This window comes from Gasterosteus aculeatus, chromosome X (assembly GCF_964276395.1).
Source record: "Gasterosteus aculeatus chromosome X, fGasAcu3.hap1.1, whole genome shotgun sequence".
NCBI classification, from domain to species: Eukaryota; Metazoa; Chordata; class Actinopteri; order Perciformes; family Gasterosteidae; genus Gasterosteus; species Gasterosteus aculeatus.
Window position 1 is genome coordinate 5,877,027 of NC_135698.1, and position 19,210 is coordinate 5,896,236.

General features: G+C 42.2%; 2 protein-coding genes across 5 annotated transcripts; both read right to left on the minus strand.

Annotated features, from left to right (window-relative positions):
* Positions 1–2,359: 2,359 nt before the first annotated feature.
* Positions 2,360–8,213, minus strand: LOC120809176 (UDP-GlcNAc:betaGal beta-1,3-N-acetylglucosaminyltransferase 9). 4 transcript variants are annotated; one of them, XM_078082113.1, is made up of 9 exons: positions 8,151–8,213; positions 7,807–7,906; positions 7,625–7,689; positions 6,457–6,850; positions 6,247–6,366; positions 5,249–5,650; positions 4,161–4,402; positions 3,809–4,064; positions 2,360–3,730 (listed from the first exon to the last, which is right to left on the minus strand). In XM_078082113.1, exons 4-9 carry the CDS (start codon positions 6,550–6,552, stop codon positions 3,371–3,373), a joined length of 1,476 nt encoding a protein of 491 aa, XP_077938239.1. In that variant the 5' UTR covers positions 6,553–6,850; positions 7,625–7,689; positions 7,807–7,906; positions 8,151–8,213; the 3' UTR covers positions 2,360–3,370. The 4 variants fall into 4 exon arrangements, with proteins under 4 accessions (XP_077938239.1, XP_077938237.1, XP_077938238.1 ...); XM_078082111.1 differs by lacking the exon at positions 8,151–8,213 and having other exon boundaries at positions 5,249–5,653; positions 7,807–7,878; XM_078082112.1 differs by lacking the exons at positions 7,807–7,906; positions 8,151–8,213 and having other exon boundaries at positions 7,625–7,781.
* A 902-nt stretch (positions 8,214–9,115) lies between these two features.
* On the minus strand, positions 9,116–18,952 carry bbs2 (Bardet-Biedl syndrome 2). The gene is made up of 18 exons (XM_040163899.2): positions 18,845–18,952; positions 18,173–18,308; positions 17,817–18,044; positions 16,825–16,950; positions 15,816–15,878; positions 15,581–15,658; positions 15,308–15,412; positions 14,881–14,967; positions 14,624–14,759; positions 14,282–14,421; positions 14,054–14,183; positions 13,802–13,973; positions 13,567–13,696; positions 13,267–13,386; positions 12,747–12,884; positions 12,489–12,601; positions 11,599–11,747; positions 9,116–10,169 (listed from the first exon to the last, which is right to left on the minus strand). Exons 2-18 carry the CDS (start codon positions 18,287–18,289, stop codon positions 10,063–10,065), a joined length of 2,139 nt encoding a protein of 712 aa, XP_040019833.2. The 5' UTR covers positions 18,290–18,308; positions 18,845–18,952; the 3' UTR covers positions 9,116–10,062.
* Positions 18,953–19,210: the final 258 nt, after the last annotated feature.

The window sequence follows — 19,210 nt, forward strand, 5'->3', positions numbered from 1 at the left end:
CAGGACACCTTTACATAACCAAATATTGAAAGCAACTGAGGAATTGAGTACAATAAGGCTGCTTGAAGATGGGTTCCAGTGCAGTATTTTAGGATCTACACAAAGATGTCTTGTTTGTAACAACTTGAAGTCAGTTTCGACGTGTTCAAGTGGCTTCACTGTGCCATTTTAATATCCATTACTTGGGTTGTCTTCATGTTCTTTACTAACCCAAACTGACTAAATCAAATGATTGATTTCATCCTTCATTGAAACAAGTTGCATCACAGTGTGAGTTAGTTTGTTACAAGCAACAGCCAAACAACATTACTGCATTTCTGATTCATTATTCATTATATTATTAAATAGGAAAAACTTTTACAATTATAGCCTTTATTTACAGCACTATTTCATGTGGTATTTTACCACACAAGAATACCTGTGGGAATTAATTTATGTGCTGTGTAAAGTGTTGGTTTGGCTGTTCTGATATACAATTTTCTATGTATTTAGGCCCTGTTTCTTCAAGCTGATGTTGTACAAATGCTGTAAATAGCTGAATGCTCTTAGTTGGCATCCTTTTATTTACATCCTCTTATTGGCTTTGCAATGACATAACTGACTCAGGCTGAGTGTTTTAAAATGTCTTCCTTAAAGCCCAACTGCATCATTAAGAAGCAGTTATTTTTGTACTGCAGACCACTCTGTATTTGTGTGCACTGCTGAGGCTGCAAGTACTCTGTTGATTCCACAAAAACATCTTAAAATAGAAAAGCTCCATTTGTGCTGGAAGGGAAACAATCTCAAATCTGTACTGGAGGAGAACTCGTGTTTTCAAGCGTAAACAACTAGAAATCAATATTTTATTTGCTGCAGTCCGAATGTGTACTAGTTGAGGTGATTGGGTTTTGGGGCGCATGAGATATGAATGTTTTACAGTCTGGTTTCTCATACTGGGATCCAAAAAGCTAGCTGATGTTTCAAGATAAATTGAACAAATAGTGTTTTTTTATTTTTTATTGAGCTCCACTAAAGTTAGGAACCTGGAACCACAAAGTTCCCAAATCCTGCTTTGGTTGATCTGCATGACTTGAACACGGAAACCCATTTAATATAATTGCCATGGTGGCTATATTCCAACGTTTTGCTCAAATTTGCTTTTGTACAAGTAAAAACGTGAAAATGAAGGGAAACGCAGTTGAACCTCAAATCCCACCGGGCCCGTCTTTGACTTCTGTCTTTATCCCCTCTGTACAAAATGATCTCATTGTTCATATAGTTATAGACTATATTTAAACCGCACTGAACAGTACGTGTGTGCATGTAACGGAGCATTAGCAGCGAGTTAACGTATGGCCTTGCCTTTTTAGTTTTCTTGGAAGGCTGCTTTGGCATCACCGAGACAAGGCAAAAGTTAGTTCTCTATTTCCGTAAACGTAACGTAATCCGTTGTGGAATGTCAATGTTAGTAATGCCAAACAAACGGAACAATGTGTTCACAACCCTTCATCATCATCATGTTTAGTTACTAAGGAATACATGATTTTAGAAATGCAGTTCTTCTTTTAGACCTGAAGGAAACCCATTCCTCGCCTGCTTCAACAACATTCATTGATTATTCCTCAAAACAACTTGTTATTTAAGCGTTGCTGCTTCGGAAACGGATGGCGCAATTGTGATATGAAAAAACAAACAATATTCTTTCAAACAATACATACATGCTCAATGATTATAGGGAATCTGATTATTCAATATATAATTCACCCCATAAAACAGCTCGAACCGTTAACCCAGTTTTGGTAAACTGAGCCCAGGGAGGGCTACGGGTCGCTGGGCAGGAAAACTCACCCGAACTCAGGTGGACTTATCCCATCCTTGTTTTTCTAAAATGTTTCCTGTAGTTAATAAGTGAAAAGTAAGCATGTCTTTTTAATCCAAATGCTAAAATAAGTTCATTAATACTGAATGCAGAGAACTCCAATTATTTTTGCATTTCCACTGAACAAAATGCAATAACAATACTATATAGTGCATAGAGAAAGATTCGGTTGACTGAAGCTTTGGTACAGCACAATAATTATCGCTGCGTTGTGAAGGTTGCTGAAGTAAGCTTCTGCTGGTAACTCAAATGGGATAATTCGGCTGGACTGTAATGAAAATAAATTCCCTCATCAATGTCAAAGTTCATTGTATGTACAAACAAGATATGAAAATGTGATGAAAACATTTAATAAAAATGTGGATGTGCAAAAGACTGTGGCATTTATTTCTAGTTTACACAACTTTGACACTTTGCGATAAGAACATTTCCTGGAAAGAAAATGAATTCTGGAGCTCAATGTAACAGTTTTTATTAATAAGTACTAATCATTCAAGATGATCAGATGCGTATTCAAACTTTATTTTATTCACAGTCTGTTCCAACGACATTTCTTAATATTTCACCTCGATATCACCTGTGATTTTGCAAAGATTTGCCATCGTCATTTTTATATCACATAACATGCTTATGCTTCTGTGCAAACTTGTTGAATTTGTGTTGCCATATTAGCACAATCAATGTCCGCACCAAATTCCATGGCAATCCATCGAATAGTTATTGAGATAGTTCAGACTGGAGAGCCGCTCACCCAGCGGAGCGAAAAGGGTACCAGATGAAACGAATAAAGTTGTAACAAAAGAACTACACAAATCAAATTATTATAGTATTTCATAATAGCATTCACATGAAACTACACATGCCTGACTCCGCAGATATCAGGCTTTCCCTCGAATAACTCAGACTTGTGTGTCTGTGTGTGTGCCTGCTGTTTCCTATTTAGGCTTCATTTGTTGTTCCTCCAGGGAATCTAACTGTCCATTTGTGCCTCCATCATCCTGTATTTCTCATAGGGATTTTGGCGAGTACACACAGTCCGACGTGAGTTAAGTTAGTATTTTAAACTGATGCCATGGTCTCAGAAACACAGATGCTTTCACGCATGGTGGGGTTATAACAGCTATCGACACATCGGCTAAGTGTTTCCTACATCTTACTGTGTCTGTGTAAACAATTAGAACAATGCATTCTGAAGATTACACATTCAATAGTCTTCTCACAATCGTGAATCGTCGCCAATCTTCATGGTTGTGCACTGTTGTAATCACACAGATGGCCTCGGGTGGCAAAAACCCAAATTCTCATCTTTTCCTCCCGGAAAAATCTGAAGCACATAAGGCTTTTTGCCAATTCATTTCCCCAAAGATTATCTACCATCTTGGACGAGGTCTCAAAAGACTCAACAGTTCTTATTAAGACATCTAAAGTCTTTCATGTTGGGCAAAGATTCTCACTTTTTAAACATTTCGTCGTCCTTAGCTTACGGATCCCAATCAGCCCCACAGAGAGTGACTAATGCGAGAAAAACACGTCCTTCCTGCCATAGTCCTTCTCGCCATAGTCCTTCTCTTCACCCGTTGCTTTACTCATCTTATCCTTCCACTTAAAGGGCCAGGACGTCTGGCTAGTCCTGTTGTGGCAGCTCAGTCTGGGGTCATGCAGGAGATTCCACATGAGCCAGATCTGAGGAACACTGAGGCTGTGAACAACCATGAGTTCCCTGTAAAAACAGGGGTCAAACGTCTGAAGGTGGGGTGCTGCAGAGGGCCGCGGAATCCCGAAGGTCCGAAAGCCCTGGTGGCGAGATGGTTTCACGCCAATCAACTGGAGGCACATTCCTAGAAACACATCATCAATGGGGAACAACTCCACCTGAAAGTGAAGAACAGCATTGGGAATCAAAAATTTGTATAAACAGACAAATATTAAAATAGTCAAACTTTGAAGCACCTGTTGACAGGCAGAGCTAAGTCTCCGAGCCGTATGCCCCGACATGACAAACCCTCCTCCCCCTGCGTAGTTTGGGTACAAACCCCCTCCATAGACAAACTCTGGGACGTAGTATTTGGAATTGCGCCGACGAATTGGTTTAGCGTGGATAATAATATCACCAACAAACAGATCCTCCTCTGGCTTTTGACCTTGTAGCATCTCCACTATATTCTCCACATTCACATACACATCAGCGTCACCCTTGAAGATGAATCTGTGCAAAAAGACATAATAGGAAAAAGCGTCAAATAGGAGTCACGAGAAGGCTAAAAATGAGATAAATTCTTGATTTAGGCTTGCAAACACTGACTTGACATGAGGACAGCTGCTGTTAATCCATTTCAGAAAATGTGTTTCCTTCAGCGTCAGGTTGAAGAAGGTGTCTTCAAAATCCCAAAGTAGGATATCCCCAAAGGTTTGACTTTCGTAGGTCATGAGCCGATCCCAAAGAGGCAGAGCAGTCCGATTCCTGGGAACCCCCAGCAGGAAAACCGTCCGGATGGACACATCCTTTTGAAAAATTCCCTCTTTACCCCAGGTCCGACGTACCACCTAAAAGCAGAAGTGCTTATTATTCAGAAAGATTCATCAAGTTCTAGGTGGCAATGGTGACAAGATTTTGGCATTGTAAGGGTTGTGTTTGTAGTCTTATAAGCATTAACCAATCGCATTCCACCAGGCTTTAGTTAAATGGAGGTAAACATTTCATTTGGAGAGGAAAATAGACAGATCACATATAGATGCAGCCTGACAATCTGTCAGTAGACGCCGTTTCTCAAGTCAAACTCTTGTTGTTCCGTCTCAAGTTGCTTATCACACTGAAAACATTACGCCAAACAAAATACCACACGGAAGAGAAAGTCTTGTTCTGGATTGGGTTGACTGACTTGGCCAAAGTCTCCTACGCAGGTTATATAATACCTCCATATCAATGGAGAGTCTATCTGAAAAAAAAAATGTTTTTGTCTACTCTTTTTTTAATTGAATGCTCTCATTAAGTTATTAACTTTAGGGCAAAACAATCACAAGTTGTAAATGAATCTAGACACATTGATGTGTGTCATGAAATCTTAAAATATGACTTCATCACCATATGATTCCATTTAAAGATGATGTGATAACATATTATCTTATCAACCAGCTTTAGTCGGCTATCTACTGACCAGACTGGAACTCTCAAAATATTAGTCTTTTCAAGTCCCACCTACTTGGGAGCAGCGTATTAGCAAACAATAGCGTATTTACACATTGAAACACTACAAATGCAACAAGAGTTCATACACTAAATCCCTTGGCTGAAGAATACATTCATTTATATTGATCACAATTCACAGAAAATTGCAACAGTTTCAAATATTTTCTTGGCAAACGCCTTGCATACAATACATCTTATTTTACCTGACGTTTATCAAAATCTGCAGGAATCGATTTCACCGCAATGAGCATGTATGGAGCAGTTGTAGACCCTTTACTTCCTCCTCCTGCTGCTTCCTCCACTGCTCCTCCAATGTGACATTTCTCCGGCTGGTCTATGAGCAGCTTAAAGTTTCGGTTGTCCTTTTCTCTCAGATAGCCCTCAAAGTCAAATGGGGGCAACGTAGGCAGGGGCCTTAAGGCGGCCTTCGTTGGGACAGCATTTTTCATTTGGGACCTAGATTTCCCCTTTGATTTGACAAGATCTTTGGACTTGGACTGAGGTTTGGTCTTGAGCTGGGGAGCTTTCAACTTGGACAGAGGAGGTTGGGACTTGGACTGGGGTTTGCAGGGAGGCAGCTGTGGCTCCAAAGGTCTGGATGGAATCTGCTGATTAGGAAAAATTATGTGGCACAAAAGATGGCATATATTTATGAATCACAAGAAGATATAATCTCATGGTTTAATGTGCAAAAGAAGTCTAGAAAGTCTGAAGTGACATTTAAAACCAGCATTATATGTTTTGTTCTTGCTGCTTCATTATTATCTGTTTCTGTAAAGATTCATGCAAACATAAAAATGGCCTACTGTGTGTACATAAACTGATGCACTAGGTAGATTCCCACAGCACACATCGTACAGTGCTCTGACACGGGCCTGGGATTTCCGATCAGCAGTAGAGACTGTAATAATATCTCCACACACTCTGTGAGCAAAAGGGGATCCCATCCTTATGTGGGAAGAGAACATCTTATAAATGAGGGCACGACTAACTACTTTTCAAGGTTCACAGTTTCTTTCCAAACGCGGCTGCTCTTTGACCGGCTAGTCTGCTGTTTGGTGCGAGGCAATACATAGCGCAACAAGCGCTATGTTGTAATGCATTCATTATCATGTCACCCATTTTTCAACATGAAGACACTTTGATACCTACATGCAAACAGGCACACACATTCATAAATTTGAACCAGATCAGCTCATACCCCTGCAGACTCCTTGCCCGCTTTAGCTCTGCTAGCGCCAAGTAATGTCCTGCTGGAGCTGGTCGAGCCATGGACCTCTATCTTCCACGCAGGCCTGCCCCACCCAGAGGAGAGCACAACCTGGACATGCATTGGACATGGGATGCAGACATGTGATTTGAAATACTAACATTTTTTTAATTACCCTTATATGCTGTGAGTGGTCCTTACCTGGCGGGCATAGAGCAGCAGGCAGAATAGCACCAGTAGCAGCATTGTGCACAACACATCTCCCTTCACATGGAAGATTCTCCTCAATGTCACCATGTTCTTGGATCCTTCTGAAGACACTGACTTCAGTGACGTATTGAACAGGAATGCAGTGGAACAGGGCTGTCGCAAGTCATACTGCTTTGCCGACAGCAGTGGAGACTGATGCAGACCAGACGTATGTTTGAGAAGATGTGTTCACTGTCCGTACTCATCCTACTACTACATCCTATCCTACTACCTACTACTGTATTGCTAAACATATCATTTTGTCTGTAAAAAAATCATATAACTGGATGCACTTCCACCATGTCTGGCTCCATCTTCCCCTTGGGCACGAAAAAATGGGCGCATCCTGGACAAGAAAAAAAAACACATTTCCAGAGCCTTAGATTGTTCCTATTGCAAATAAGATATTGCTGCTTGTCCCCATTTGTCTGGTCTAATAAAGTGGATGTGCTGTGCTTTGACACCCTCTAATCTCTTCTTATCAAATAAATCATTCTTATTTGTCGAGGAAATCAATCAGCAGATTCTGTTGAATGTTCCTGTTGCCAAAAAAGTAAATTTGTTGGACTTGAGCAATATAGAGAGACAATAATCTACTTTCTCCTACTCCTACTTATTTTTCAGTACCACGGTTTTGTTCACAGGGCATCAAGTTAAAGGGGCTAAATGTGACTGAATACTGGGTTTGGAACATATACGACCTCCCTCACACCACCTGGTCACCACCAGGACAACCCATAATGAACTAGAACTAATCCTAAATGCTGTCTTTTTATTCCCATCACTCACAACGGGAAGTGCCTGTTTCTTATGTAAGTGAGCATAACGGTAGCAACGAAGAACACATTGTTCAGACGTTCAAGCCATTGTCGCAGATCGCTAAATGACTCACTGCTGTAACCGTGACTGTCTCAGCTCAGCTATTCCTCTGTGAACATACATTCTGCACGAGCATGACAAACAGTATCCCCGAACTTCTACCGCAATCGCCTTTCAATGCACGAGAAATAATACTATGTTCCGCTTGTTTTACAGCACCAACAAGACGTTTGCCTGTTTTTATAAAAAAAAAAAACTGTGACGAAATGTTCCCCGATTCATGAAAGTCATTTAAACTTACCAGACGCGACGGCGCAGGACGTCAAAATGAAAACATCTGTTGCGTGAAACTGCAACATGCCTCCACTGCAAAACAGAGACAAACGCACAATGAGAAGAGATGAGCGGCCGTAATCTTGTGTGTGTGTGTGTGTGTGTGTGTGTGTGTGTGTGTGTGTGTGTGTGTGTATGTATTGTGTCTACCTTCACATATGTGTGTGCGCGCATGCAGAAGGGAGGTTACAGAAGATACCTGGCCTCCAGCCCGTCCGCTGCTGGACGCGTTCATGGTTGCCTTCAGGTACTGTAGGAATATTCATCTATACACTGTCAACCTAATAGCTGCTAGTGTAAACCATTATACACTCATTTCATATGAATAAAAGGGACGACTGTGGAATGAACTAATTACTAAACTGCTAGAACTGCTGGTTGTGGTCAATGTAGTCAATTCTTCTTTGTAAAAAAAGGGGAGAAAAGTGACAATACTTGTTATGTTGAAACAACAATCTGTAATGTTGAGTTTAAGAGGGATTATTTATACGTACATGGATGTATTGCTGAACAGGTGTGTCAGGCACAGGCCCGAGAAGTGTCAGTGTCCCCTGGCCATCCTCCAAAGAGACAATAAAATAAAACATAATAATAACTACCTCAACATCCAAAACAAAGAGACAGCAAAAGTAAGCTATACAACTATAAAGTCTAAGTAGTCTGCTCCTATATAAAAGGGTTTCTGGTAAAGGAATTGTCACGTGAACAGTGTTTAATATTCTGCACGTGGTTGGTCTAATAAACTTTGTCTGTCAATCCATAAAGCAGAATGTTTTGGGAATTTCTAAAATAGTCGTCAGATGTACGACACCAACTGGGAGAACCTGAATGCGACAATTTATGCTTTACCCTGACCACGTGACCTAAACGTGCGCAAAGCGATTTGACGCCAGATGCCAACATCGCAACACGGCAAGATGTTAATAGACGAGGGGAATAAATACAAGTTCGGCAAGGTTTGGCTCCTTGGAAGTTTCGAAAGTAAGAATGTTTCTAGTTTGGGTTTGGAAGAAAGTCAGAGCTCAAAGCCTGCGAAGTGTTTCTTACCCGTATGGGAGAACCCACCCCCCGTGCGGAGACACAACCGCAGCAGCTGTGATTTACGACTACAGACCGGTGTGTGAGGGAACACGTGTGCAATCAGAACCACACAAAGACTCGGAAAGTTGAGAAAAGCTGGAAGTAATAAGTGAACATGTGTGACGCTTTGGCCCTTGCTGCTGATATCAGGAACAGCTTAACTGACAAATGCATCATTTGAATGAAACGGAAGTCCCTTGCAAATATGCAAAAAAAAAAACCCTGGAAGAAACACCTTTTAAATGAATTTCCACCTGTTATCCAAACGAAGCCAAGTGTTATTCGTGCTCATGCTCGGCAGACAAGTTTAGCCTCCATAACCAAACCTTTTTCTTTAAAAAAAAATCAAGCAGATGTCCAAAGAAACCAAATATGTACATAATTTTAACACATTAATATTTAATAACAGTTTCTGCCACATACACAATAAAACATTTACAGTCTCTGTATACAATCTACAAAAGGTAAACCAGTGCAACACACTGTTGGTCTTCTGTAACATTCATTTAAAATAGTTTTCTTTTGCGGTCAACAGAAGCCGGAGTGCTGTGAGCATCTCAGTGACACAGCGCTACAGAGGGGCCAACAGGGATCTTAGAGGCTCCCGCTGTGCTCGCTCATCATTAACATCACTCTGTCAGCTGGAATAAACAAGTCACACTCATACTCATTTTGATTGAAACCCTCAAGCTTAGTAGAACCGTTCTCCTGAAGTTTAAACGTTTCCTAGAGGAAATGTGCAACGTTACCTGGAAGAAGTCTAGAGCATTCAAAGAAAGATATGTTTAACTCCTACTTACTACCAGCCAGTGCTTGGGAGAGAGGAACTGATGACTGATTGTGTTGTTTTGCATGAGCTTTAGACAGCGGTCAGATTAATGCATTAACACGAATTCCTCTGAAGCATCATTGAATATCTTTCCTCCATCCGCCCGAGGAAAGAGCTCCACTGACTCTTGACCTGAACTCTCCAAGTTGTCTCTCCAGCCTTCACCGCAATCAGTTTGACAATTACCTAGCTAAGCTTTAACTGCACTAAATCAAACTCTCCCACGAGCACTAAGCCTGTTGTCAGCGTTTTATCTCTGGGAGCAAGTAGAACTAGTCGTCCCATAGAGTGAAACGGTATTGTGGCGCTAGTACCAAACGTTGCCGCCATGCAAAAGGACAGGTTAAGGCTACAACAGGGTCCCTCTTCACGTCGCTGCGTTAGTTCTCGTCTCATCACTCGGGGGGGGGGGAAATCCTCAGTGCCGAGCATGAAACCGATCACATTAGACACCGCAGTTCAGATACGTTGTCCGATTTCTTTCAGTTGATTCGTCCTCAGGAGGATGCAGTGCCAGCTTTCATGATCCTGAAGAGTGCGTTGATGTTGTTACTCTTGATGGCGTCTCGGCAGGCGGAGATTACTTGGTTCTTGGGTTTACCAACTGAAGACAAGGAGGAACAGCAACAGAAGGATTAATATGCGCAGACAAGACAGGTTTGAGTTGTAACAACACACAGCACTGCTTTTAACCCTCTAAGCCAGGGGTCTCAAACTCGCGGCCCGCGGGCCAATTGCGGCCCTCGGGACGATATTTTGTGGCCCCATCCTTAATATGAAAGTGTAATGTTAGTGCGGCCCGCAAGTTTTATACTGTAACCCCACTGTCAGCTGCTGTGTGGGACATGTTATGATGTTCTGGTTTCCTACTGTGTGCTTGTCCAGTGAACGTGGCATGCATGTGACTGACATGGGGGGCGGGTCGTGTGTGTCGGTCGAGGTGCAGAGAGCAGGAGGGTGAAATTCAGTTTCCTGCCCTCTTTCGCGCAGGTAATCATGTGACTAACCGTTAGCATCGCTCGTTTAATAATGTTTTCTTTACGACTCACACTAACAACACATGAAGCATCTGACGTCACCGACGAGCGTCTCCGTCCATTACTACGCAGCTTCGATCCACGTAACTTCACGTTTGGCTATAAAGGAATTCCAAGGTCACATGACCTTAGGTCTCCCCCGCTGAGTTAAAGGAGGACTAGTGTTGTAGTCTCATTCGGACCGATCCCCCAGGGTGGGGTTCAATGACTGCTTTTGAAAGTGAGTGTTAAGTTGTGTTATTGTCGACCATGCCGTTCGGACGCTAGTCTGGCCCGCGTTCGGTTGAAGTGGGCTGCATCTGGCCCGCAGCTGATTTGAGTTTGAGACCCCTGCTCTAAGCTCTGTTCATCGCCATTTGATAGTACAAATATGTATTCAGATGCCTCATATAATCTGTTATTAATTGATGAATACTGATATACATATCAGAGGGATTTTGGTGCAGCATCACAGCCATGGACAGAATAAATACCACTGTTTTCACCGCTGAAATGCAGAAACCTGCTTGTCAATGGGTGCTCCTTGTTTTGAAGCTAAATGTCCAGGGTGATATAAAGTTATGGCCGCTACATTCAGAGCATAATCTAAAACTCCTCGTCCTTGATCTGCAACAGCTTGTATTCTTCCAAAATAAAGCCATAGGAGACAGTGAAACAGTGTCTTTCCATTCTGGTAGCTAGGAGGAGCCACGTTCAAAACGTTAGAAAGCATTTGTGTTCCCTTTATCAACTTTAACAAAGCTTTAAAGAGTCACATTGTGTGCAAAAGCTTTGGAGCCTCCCACCCAAGTACACCATCCACAAACATACCCAAGTACAATAATACTGATTGTCCCTGACATGCACATCCTTTCACACACACACACACACACACACACACACACACACACACACACACACACACACACACACACACACACACACACACACACACACACACACACACACACACACACACACACACACACACACACACACACACACACACACACCTACCTCGGAGTCTACCAGCTCGCTGTATGGCCTGGTTGACAGACTTGAGGCAGGCAATTAATGCATTGTGGTTGTTAGAGCGGATTTTATACTCGTTGATCAGATCTCTATTTAGATCGTACAGCTCTCTGTAGCGCTTCTTCATAGTCGTCCTGCAGAGAGAGTTGGAGGAAAATCAAGGGAAAGTATGGGGAGATGAGGAAGAGAGGCAAAAGAATGACAAAAGAATGAAAAAGGATCTCATAGCAGTATTATCTAAATATAGGGTCAAATATAGACTCAGTTAGGATTGTAAAGTAAAAAGCTATTTCTAAAGTTTTGCCCATCGCGTTTATATCATTGATTGTGTATAAAATACCAGAAACACGATCACTATAATTGAATACAACAGCACGAACAATTGCGGCTTCCAAAATATCCACAAATTTGGATGAAGTCTTTCTAAAAACAGTTTCAAGGAAACTAAAGACTATAATCATCACATGGAGGTAGGATTTAATGGAAGACTGTTCTAATTGTACAGTCTAACACAATAGCGTAGCCACCGAGTACTTGTTAGTCATGTTTTTAATACAATTGTTCTTTTGTTTCAGAAACCACTACTTTTGGCACTACAGTGGAGCATTTTTCCAGGAGACATTTTTAATTGTCATGTTAATTTGAGGTAGACAATGCACAGCTGCCTTTCTTATGTTCAAAGTGAGGGTCTGCCGGTAAGCTTTTTCTTTCTTTAACACAGGAATGCACAATACCACGACTCTGGAAGAGACCTAAATCACATGCCACCAAAATGTCATTATGCCTCCTGAAAAAGGCCTATAACAGAGAAGAGAGACATAAATACCATAGATGGGACCAGTTGAACATAGTGTGGGGGTCTCTCGGTTACTCACATCTCCCCCATAAGGCGAGCATCCTCTGCTTGCACCAGCATGTTCCTGATGTAGTTGGAGTGGTCGGCCATGGTTGCAGTTAGCTTCTGATGGACAGAGTGGAACTCATCCACCTAAGATGCCGATATTTAAGACTCAAGATGAAACCACAGCGGCAACAAAAAACAGCAACAACTACATTCTCTCTATTGATATTAGTGGAATATACAGCATAAGATGTTTCTGACAGCAGAGGTTTCTATGTCATTTGAGCCACACCTCAGTGAGTGTAGTGTGTAGGCCCTCAAAGTATGCAGGGAAGTCCGCTTCTGCTGAGAGGTCCTCTATTGCCAGGAAGGAGGCAAGCGATTGGACCAGATCTCCCGCCAGGTCAATGTCATCCGTCCTCAGAGTGATCTGATTGGGAAAATTGAGCATCTGATTTCAGTTTATTGAAAAAAGAAAAAAATCTCAGTAGGAATTGTAACTTAACGCAAATTAACATCAATGTTTTGCTCTCTCCTCGGAAGGTAAGAACATATTATTTACACACTCACAATTCTCCATTTAAATGATTATATAAAAACCCCAAAGTAAGCACAACACAAGCCCTTTAACTTTAAATCATCATGTAATTAATTCAATACAATTCAATGGACTATGTACAAACTAAATAAACAAGTCAGTGATTTCACATTTTTTACATGGTTCTTGTTGAAATTTAAAGCTGGTAGAAACGTGTACAAAAGTGTAGGTATAATGTAGCTAAACACATGTGATTGTTGTGGTTCGGGTGCACCTGTCCATTGCTGGCCATACTGATGGACAACAGTCCCCCTCCTCTTAGAGCATTAAAGGTGATGTTGGGGCAGTCTAGTCCTTCTGGAAGCAAGAAGTTCTGATTCAGCCACATCACCACCTACTCACACACACACACACACACACACACACACACACACACACACACACACACACACACACACACACACACACACACATACATACACTTGCATACGTTATTAAAATCTTTTAATTAGCAAGCATGTAGAGCGATGTCATCGTTTGGAACATGCTGTGGGACTGATCACAAACCGCCTACCCGCTGTGGCCGGTCGTTGATGCTGAAGGTGACCCTGCCAGTGGGCGGCGCGGCCAAGGAGTCAACTGGGATGTCGTACATGGAGAAACGAGGCAGCTGACGAGTGATTTCAAACACGTGGAATTGGGTGCTGGAGTAAGGAAACAAACGAAGAGCAGAGAAGGTGGTTAATTACGTGGCGAGAAAAAGTGTGCACACAACAGCACACACACTTCCCTCAACTCAAACAGCCTACCTAATTCTCCCTCCGACAAAGGCCTTGATGTGCAGATCTACTGGTATGTCTTTTGGGGGAACGATGGGGACGCGGACGCAGCCCGACAGGTTCTGAGCGCTGGGGTGGAAAACGTGACTCTCTCCCTCAAATATCCCCTCTGCGAAGATTAGCACTGCACGGATGATGGTTTCTGAAGAGGATAAAAGGAGAGATTCAGTGACTCTGGAGTATTTACTCTACTCTACTTGCCCGAGTTGTAATACACTCCACCGTTTGCTGTTGAAATGTTGAGCTCTATATGAGCTTTCTGAGTCTCTGTGGCAGGTCTCACTGATAGCGCTGTCTTGAGCTGAGTGTTGGCTGGTATGACACCCATCCCGCTGTTTGTCTCGGACACACCCTGAAACAACAGGGTACGGTGTGTGTGGATGAAAGCATATAGAATATACAACCTCATGTCAAGCAAGAATCGTACTCTACATAAATAGATATATGTACCTTGGCATTCTCTTCATAGTTGCGTAGCTCCAGCAACAGATTCTGTCTGCGTTGGCTGAGCTCTCTAATGAGGTCCTGTTCAGCACTGGAGTCCATGAGATTCCCTTTAAGCTCTTTACTGGCTGGCAGGTAACCACGAACTACCAGATACACACATTTTAAAACACTGATGATGTTCTAATCCAAGATGAAATGCTTAAACCTCCCAAACCATGTTCATCCTTTTTGGATGCTACGTCTGAATTAAGCCTTTAGTGCAGTTGCAGCTGACAGATGATATACGGTTGTATGCAGGACATACAACCTTTTCCAACATGGCAGACACAGCCAACATCCAAATACCTTCTCCGTCAGTGGAGGTGCAGATAAGTTGTTTCTGTCCATCCAACCTGTAGTCTCCCTCCACCACTCCGGCCACAGAAGAGGAAAAGTTGTCTTTAAAAATGACCTCGCCGGTGCGGTCACTACGAGCATCGATCTGAATTAAAAAGGAGAATGTGATGAACGGTGAAGACAACCTAAAAGGTACTGCAGGAACGACTGACTGTCCACAAATGTCATTTGTATTTCTAAAGTCCCTAAATGCCCGGCCTGCTGACCTTTCCATTGGACCACCCGGTGATGAGCTCCACCACCCCGTCAGCATTCAGGTCAAAGGCGTGGATGCTCATTGCATGATTCTTAGACTATTTGATGAGGGAAAAACACATTATTGAGAAAGGCATATATTAGGCTCAAATGGTTAAATACATACAATAAGTTATCTAACAGTTTGCGTGATAGCCTTGGTAACACATCCGCTAAATGATGAAACATTGGAAATGCCATTAACACTGTGCTTTAAAGAACTCGAAAGCGGCCTTGGTCTTGAGACTACCGTACGAAGGTCTCAGTCAGTCTGGTCTTGGTCTTGATGCGGTCTGAACCCCTCAAAGGCTACCACACTGTTGATGTGTAAGACCTGTTGTTTCCTCTGAGGTTAGTCCCTCCATTCCAAGACGACATCATTATAAATGGTTACGGTACCTTAATCCTCCAATAGCGGGCGGTGCGGTCGTAAACTCCCACAGTGCCATTGGCCAGAGCGTAGCCGAACCTGCTGTCGTGCATATGGCACAGTGACGTTACTGTCTGCAGGGAGAAGGACCGAGGGAGAATGAGTAACATTGCAATGATGATGTGATGAACAAAACACAATTTAAAGTAAAAAAACAACAACAACAAGACTATTGTTAGTTTTGATGAGTTTTCTCGGGAGTCGACTAGTTAATAAAAGCTTAACGCATTGCATCCATTCACCTCGTTCTCAGTCATCTCGGACACTAGCTCATCTTCTTTGAATACTCTGATGTCAAAGTCCTCTGATCCAACCAGAAGCTGAAAACACAATAGCTGATTACACGTTTTTGAATGAAAAAAACAATCATGTCAATGAACAGAAAGAGACAGAGGGGTGGAAGACGTGTGATCAGTCTCTAGACAGTCTGCTCTGTGATCAGTGTGTTTCTCTGCCCGCCAGCCGGTCGGGCCTCACCTCATTCTTTCCATCGCCAGTGAAGTCACACAGCACCAGAGATCGGACATTATCGCCAGTCACCTAAAAACACGGCCCTTCATTAACACATCCATTTAGTTGATATTGATATGGACATTCATGTGGGAAAGAATGTTGGAAAACTGCCAGGTGCTACATTTTGGTGAAGTATCGACCCACTTAATGAACATAAGGCACTTTAGACTAGGGGTGGGAATCTCTTGGCACCTCACGATTCGATTCCGATTCAGAGGTCAACGATTCGATTCTAAACCGATTATCGATTCTAAACTGATAAAACGATTATCGATGCATCTCGATTTTCTAAATTTTCTCAAATCTGAGTTTGCTACTCAGAGGTTGCTAATCACTTCCTACTTTATTTGATAATTAAAGAAAATCAACAGATGAATTACCTTCTCTAATTTTTTATAAGAGAAAAAAAAATCTTTGTCACAAATATGATTTTCTATCAACAATGCAAGAACCAATGCAGCTTGCATTTGAACACAATATGGAAGTAGCCTATGTAAAAAAAAAATTAAACAGATTCATTTTTCTTTTAAATGAAGAAAAAGCTGCTTTTAGTCTCAGACCGGTCCGTATTTGTAAAACCGGAAAAAAGTCCAAATCTGTGAATATCTCGACTTTTTGGAAAAATCGAAATAATGAGGTAAGATATGCGCAGGCTCCTTCATAGTTCGGTAAAGTTGGCAAGATATTCAGATTCAGACTGACAGACTGGTCTGCAAGCTGGACGCATTGCTCTTAATGTGCCGGTAATGATGGTAAATGATGGTTGTAGCTGGTTGTCATCTACGGTCCACTACGATTACCGAGGGGGGGGCGTTTGTTTTTTGACAACGTTTTATCTCATCATTTCGAAAAAAAGGGCGTTTTTTTTTTAAAATTCCGATTATTAACTTTTCTGAATCGAGACCGAATCGTTCTAGAGAGAATCGAGAAAAATCGAATGGTGATAATGCAAAGGTGGCCTTGCTGTCCTTACTGTCCAAAAGTGGTCATTGCCAGCGTAATCAAAGCCTTGTAAAGCGCAGTTCCCTCCAATGATGGCCAGAGGATTTGGGATACCCCCGAGTTTCCCCAACACAATCGCGTTGGCCCCGTCCGCCACCTACACCCCCACACACAGAAGAAACAGAAATACGAGGCCTTTTGAGAATACTGTACAGTACAACATGTTGACAGCTTGTCTCCTGCGTGTAAAGCATTGCTGCTGCTACCAGAATATGTTTTTTGCATGTCATTTGTAGTATTCAGTTCGACCAAGAATTCAATAGTCTCACTACGAGTTTTGGATAGCGGATTTTTTTTAATTCTGGGAACCCTACCAAAGAATGTTCGGCATGAAGCACGCAACCTGGCCATTCTTTATGACTCTGCGCTCTCACCAAAGTTGTGCAGATCTGCTTCGGCCAACTGCGACAACTAAGAAAAATTAGGTGCAGGTGAGAGCTGCAGACCTGGAAGGAGTCTTCCCTGCGTTTATCTCTTCCAAGCTGGACTATTGCAACACACTTTATTCTGTCATTAGCAGGCGAAACATTCAAAGACTACAAATGATGCAAAACGCTGCTGCCAGCCTTTTAACCCTTACAAGGAGAAGCGACCACATCACACCAGTCCCTGCTGGTCTTCACTGGCTACCGGTGAGTTTTAGAATTCAGTATCCTCTTTTCAATATCTTCTAAAGATTCACTCCTACCAGCTGCCTTTCTTATACAAGTCAGGTGATTTAATTTAATTACATTTGTATTTAATCTAACTATTAAATTCACTATGATTGTATTTTGTATGACTCTTATGCACACTTTTATAACATTGTTTGGAAAGGTGCTATATAAATGAAACTTTTATTTTTTATTATTATTACTATTATGTATGATCAGATATATATGCATATATTGGAACGGTGACACTCAAGCGTGAGCGTGTTGTTATGACAAAGTGGCTTGTGGCCAGGGACAAACTTCCACTCACCTCTCGGTAGAAGATGTCAGCATTGTCGTGGACATCATAGGCTAGCAGGTTTGTCTGGGATCCCACTAACAGCGTGTCCCCAGTGGTGTTTGGTCCCAGAGTTCCTGCCGTCAGACAAGTGACTGCCTGGTTGATGTTGAGGAGCGAGATGTCAGAGTCTTGTGCGCTCTGGCTGAGGCGGTGGGCCACAGGCCTCTGACCACGGGCATGAGGGTTATGGATAAAAACCTTAGAGAGAAAAACAGACAATTCAGGATATGACGGGGAAAACATCGTCGTTGCCTGGTTCCATCATTTCAGGCTGGTAAAGCGGGACAGCGACAAAGAAATGTGTAATTAATTTGTATTTCCCTCACCTTTCCAGCCTGCGTGGCTGCAGTAAGACATGGGTGCACTCCATCGAATTTCCCAACAGTCACCATCCGAGGGTTAATCTTGTGGTTTAGCTTCAGGGTGAATATTGGGACCAACATTGTGCCTATAATCTATATCCTGACGAGAAGAGACAAAAAAGGGCACAGTGTTATTTAAGTTATTTTCTTACGGTAATATAGGGAACTAAGCATGGGAGCATCAAGGCATACAGCATACGATCAAGGGACGACAATGCCTGGTTTAGCCAGACTAATGTAATTACAGGCTTTACCTCAAACACCCAGCGGATCACTGTGTTGCCTAGCAACAAAGAGCGGCACGCTAACGCGTCCAGTCTCACTTAATCTCACTATCGTTCGCGTTTCCATAATGTCAATTACACAACAAAAAGTCACCAAGCGTGACTTTAGAACTGATTCTAAGATCTGTTTCAATCGCAAATACGATTATGATCCCTGGAAGGAAATAAAATGTGCTGTTATTAGCGTTTATTGACGTGCATATCTAGCAAGTTATCTAGCGTTAACGCTATTAGCTCATGTTAACGTCGCTGGCTTCAATGTAGCCGGAAACCACTTCAACTATGATATGATGATAGAAAAAACAACGAGAGGGGAAACTGTAACGTTGCCTATTTGTGGATGCAAACTCACCACTTCAGCTGTTGGATTTTGGTCCACTAAGCTAACTAGCTAGCTGGATAGCACGACAACGCAACGGTAGATGACGGTCGACTCCTGGACAACAACTACTTCCTCTCTGCGGCTTTCAAAATAAAAGATTCAGAGCAACCATGGGGGAGAGGAGTTAAGGCATGTGATATTGTTACATCAACTCTCACTATACCTTACCTTGCTATTTACCTTTTATATTTGCAATATAAAATATATCAACTATGCCTTGTGTAAGAAGGCATCCAGCTATTTAGTGTTGCATTCCCCTTATAGTTGGTTTAAGAAATATATACGTTCCACTCTGTCCATCAGAAGCTAACTACAACCATGGTCGACCACTCCAAC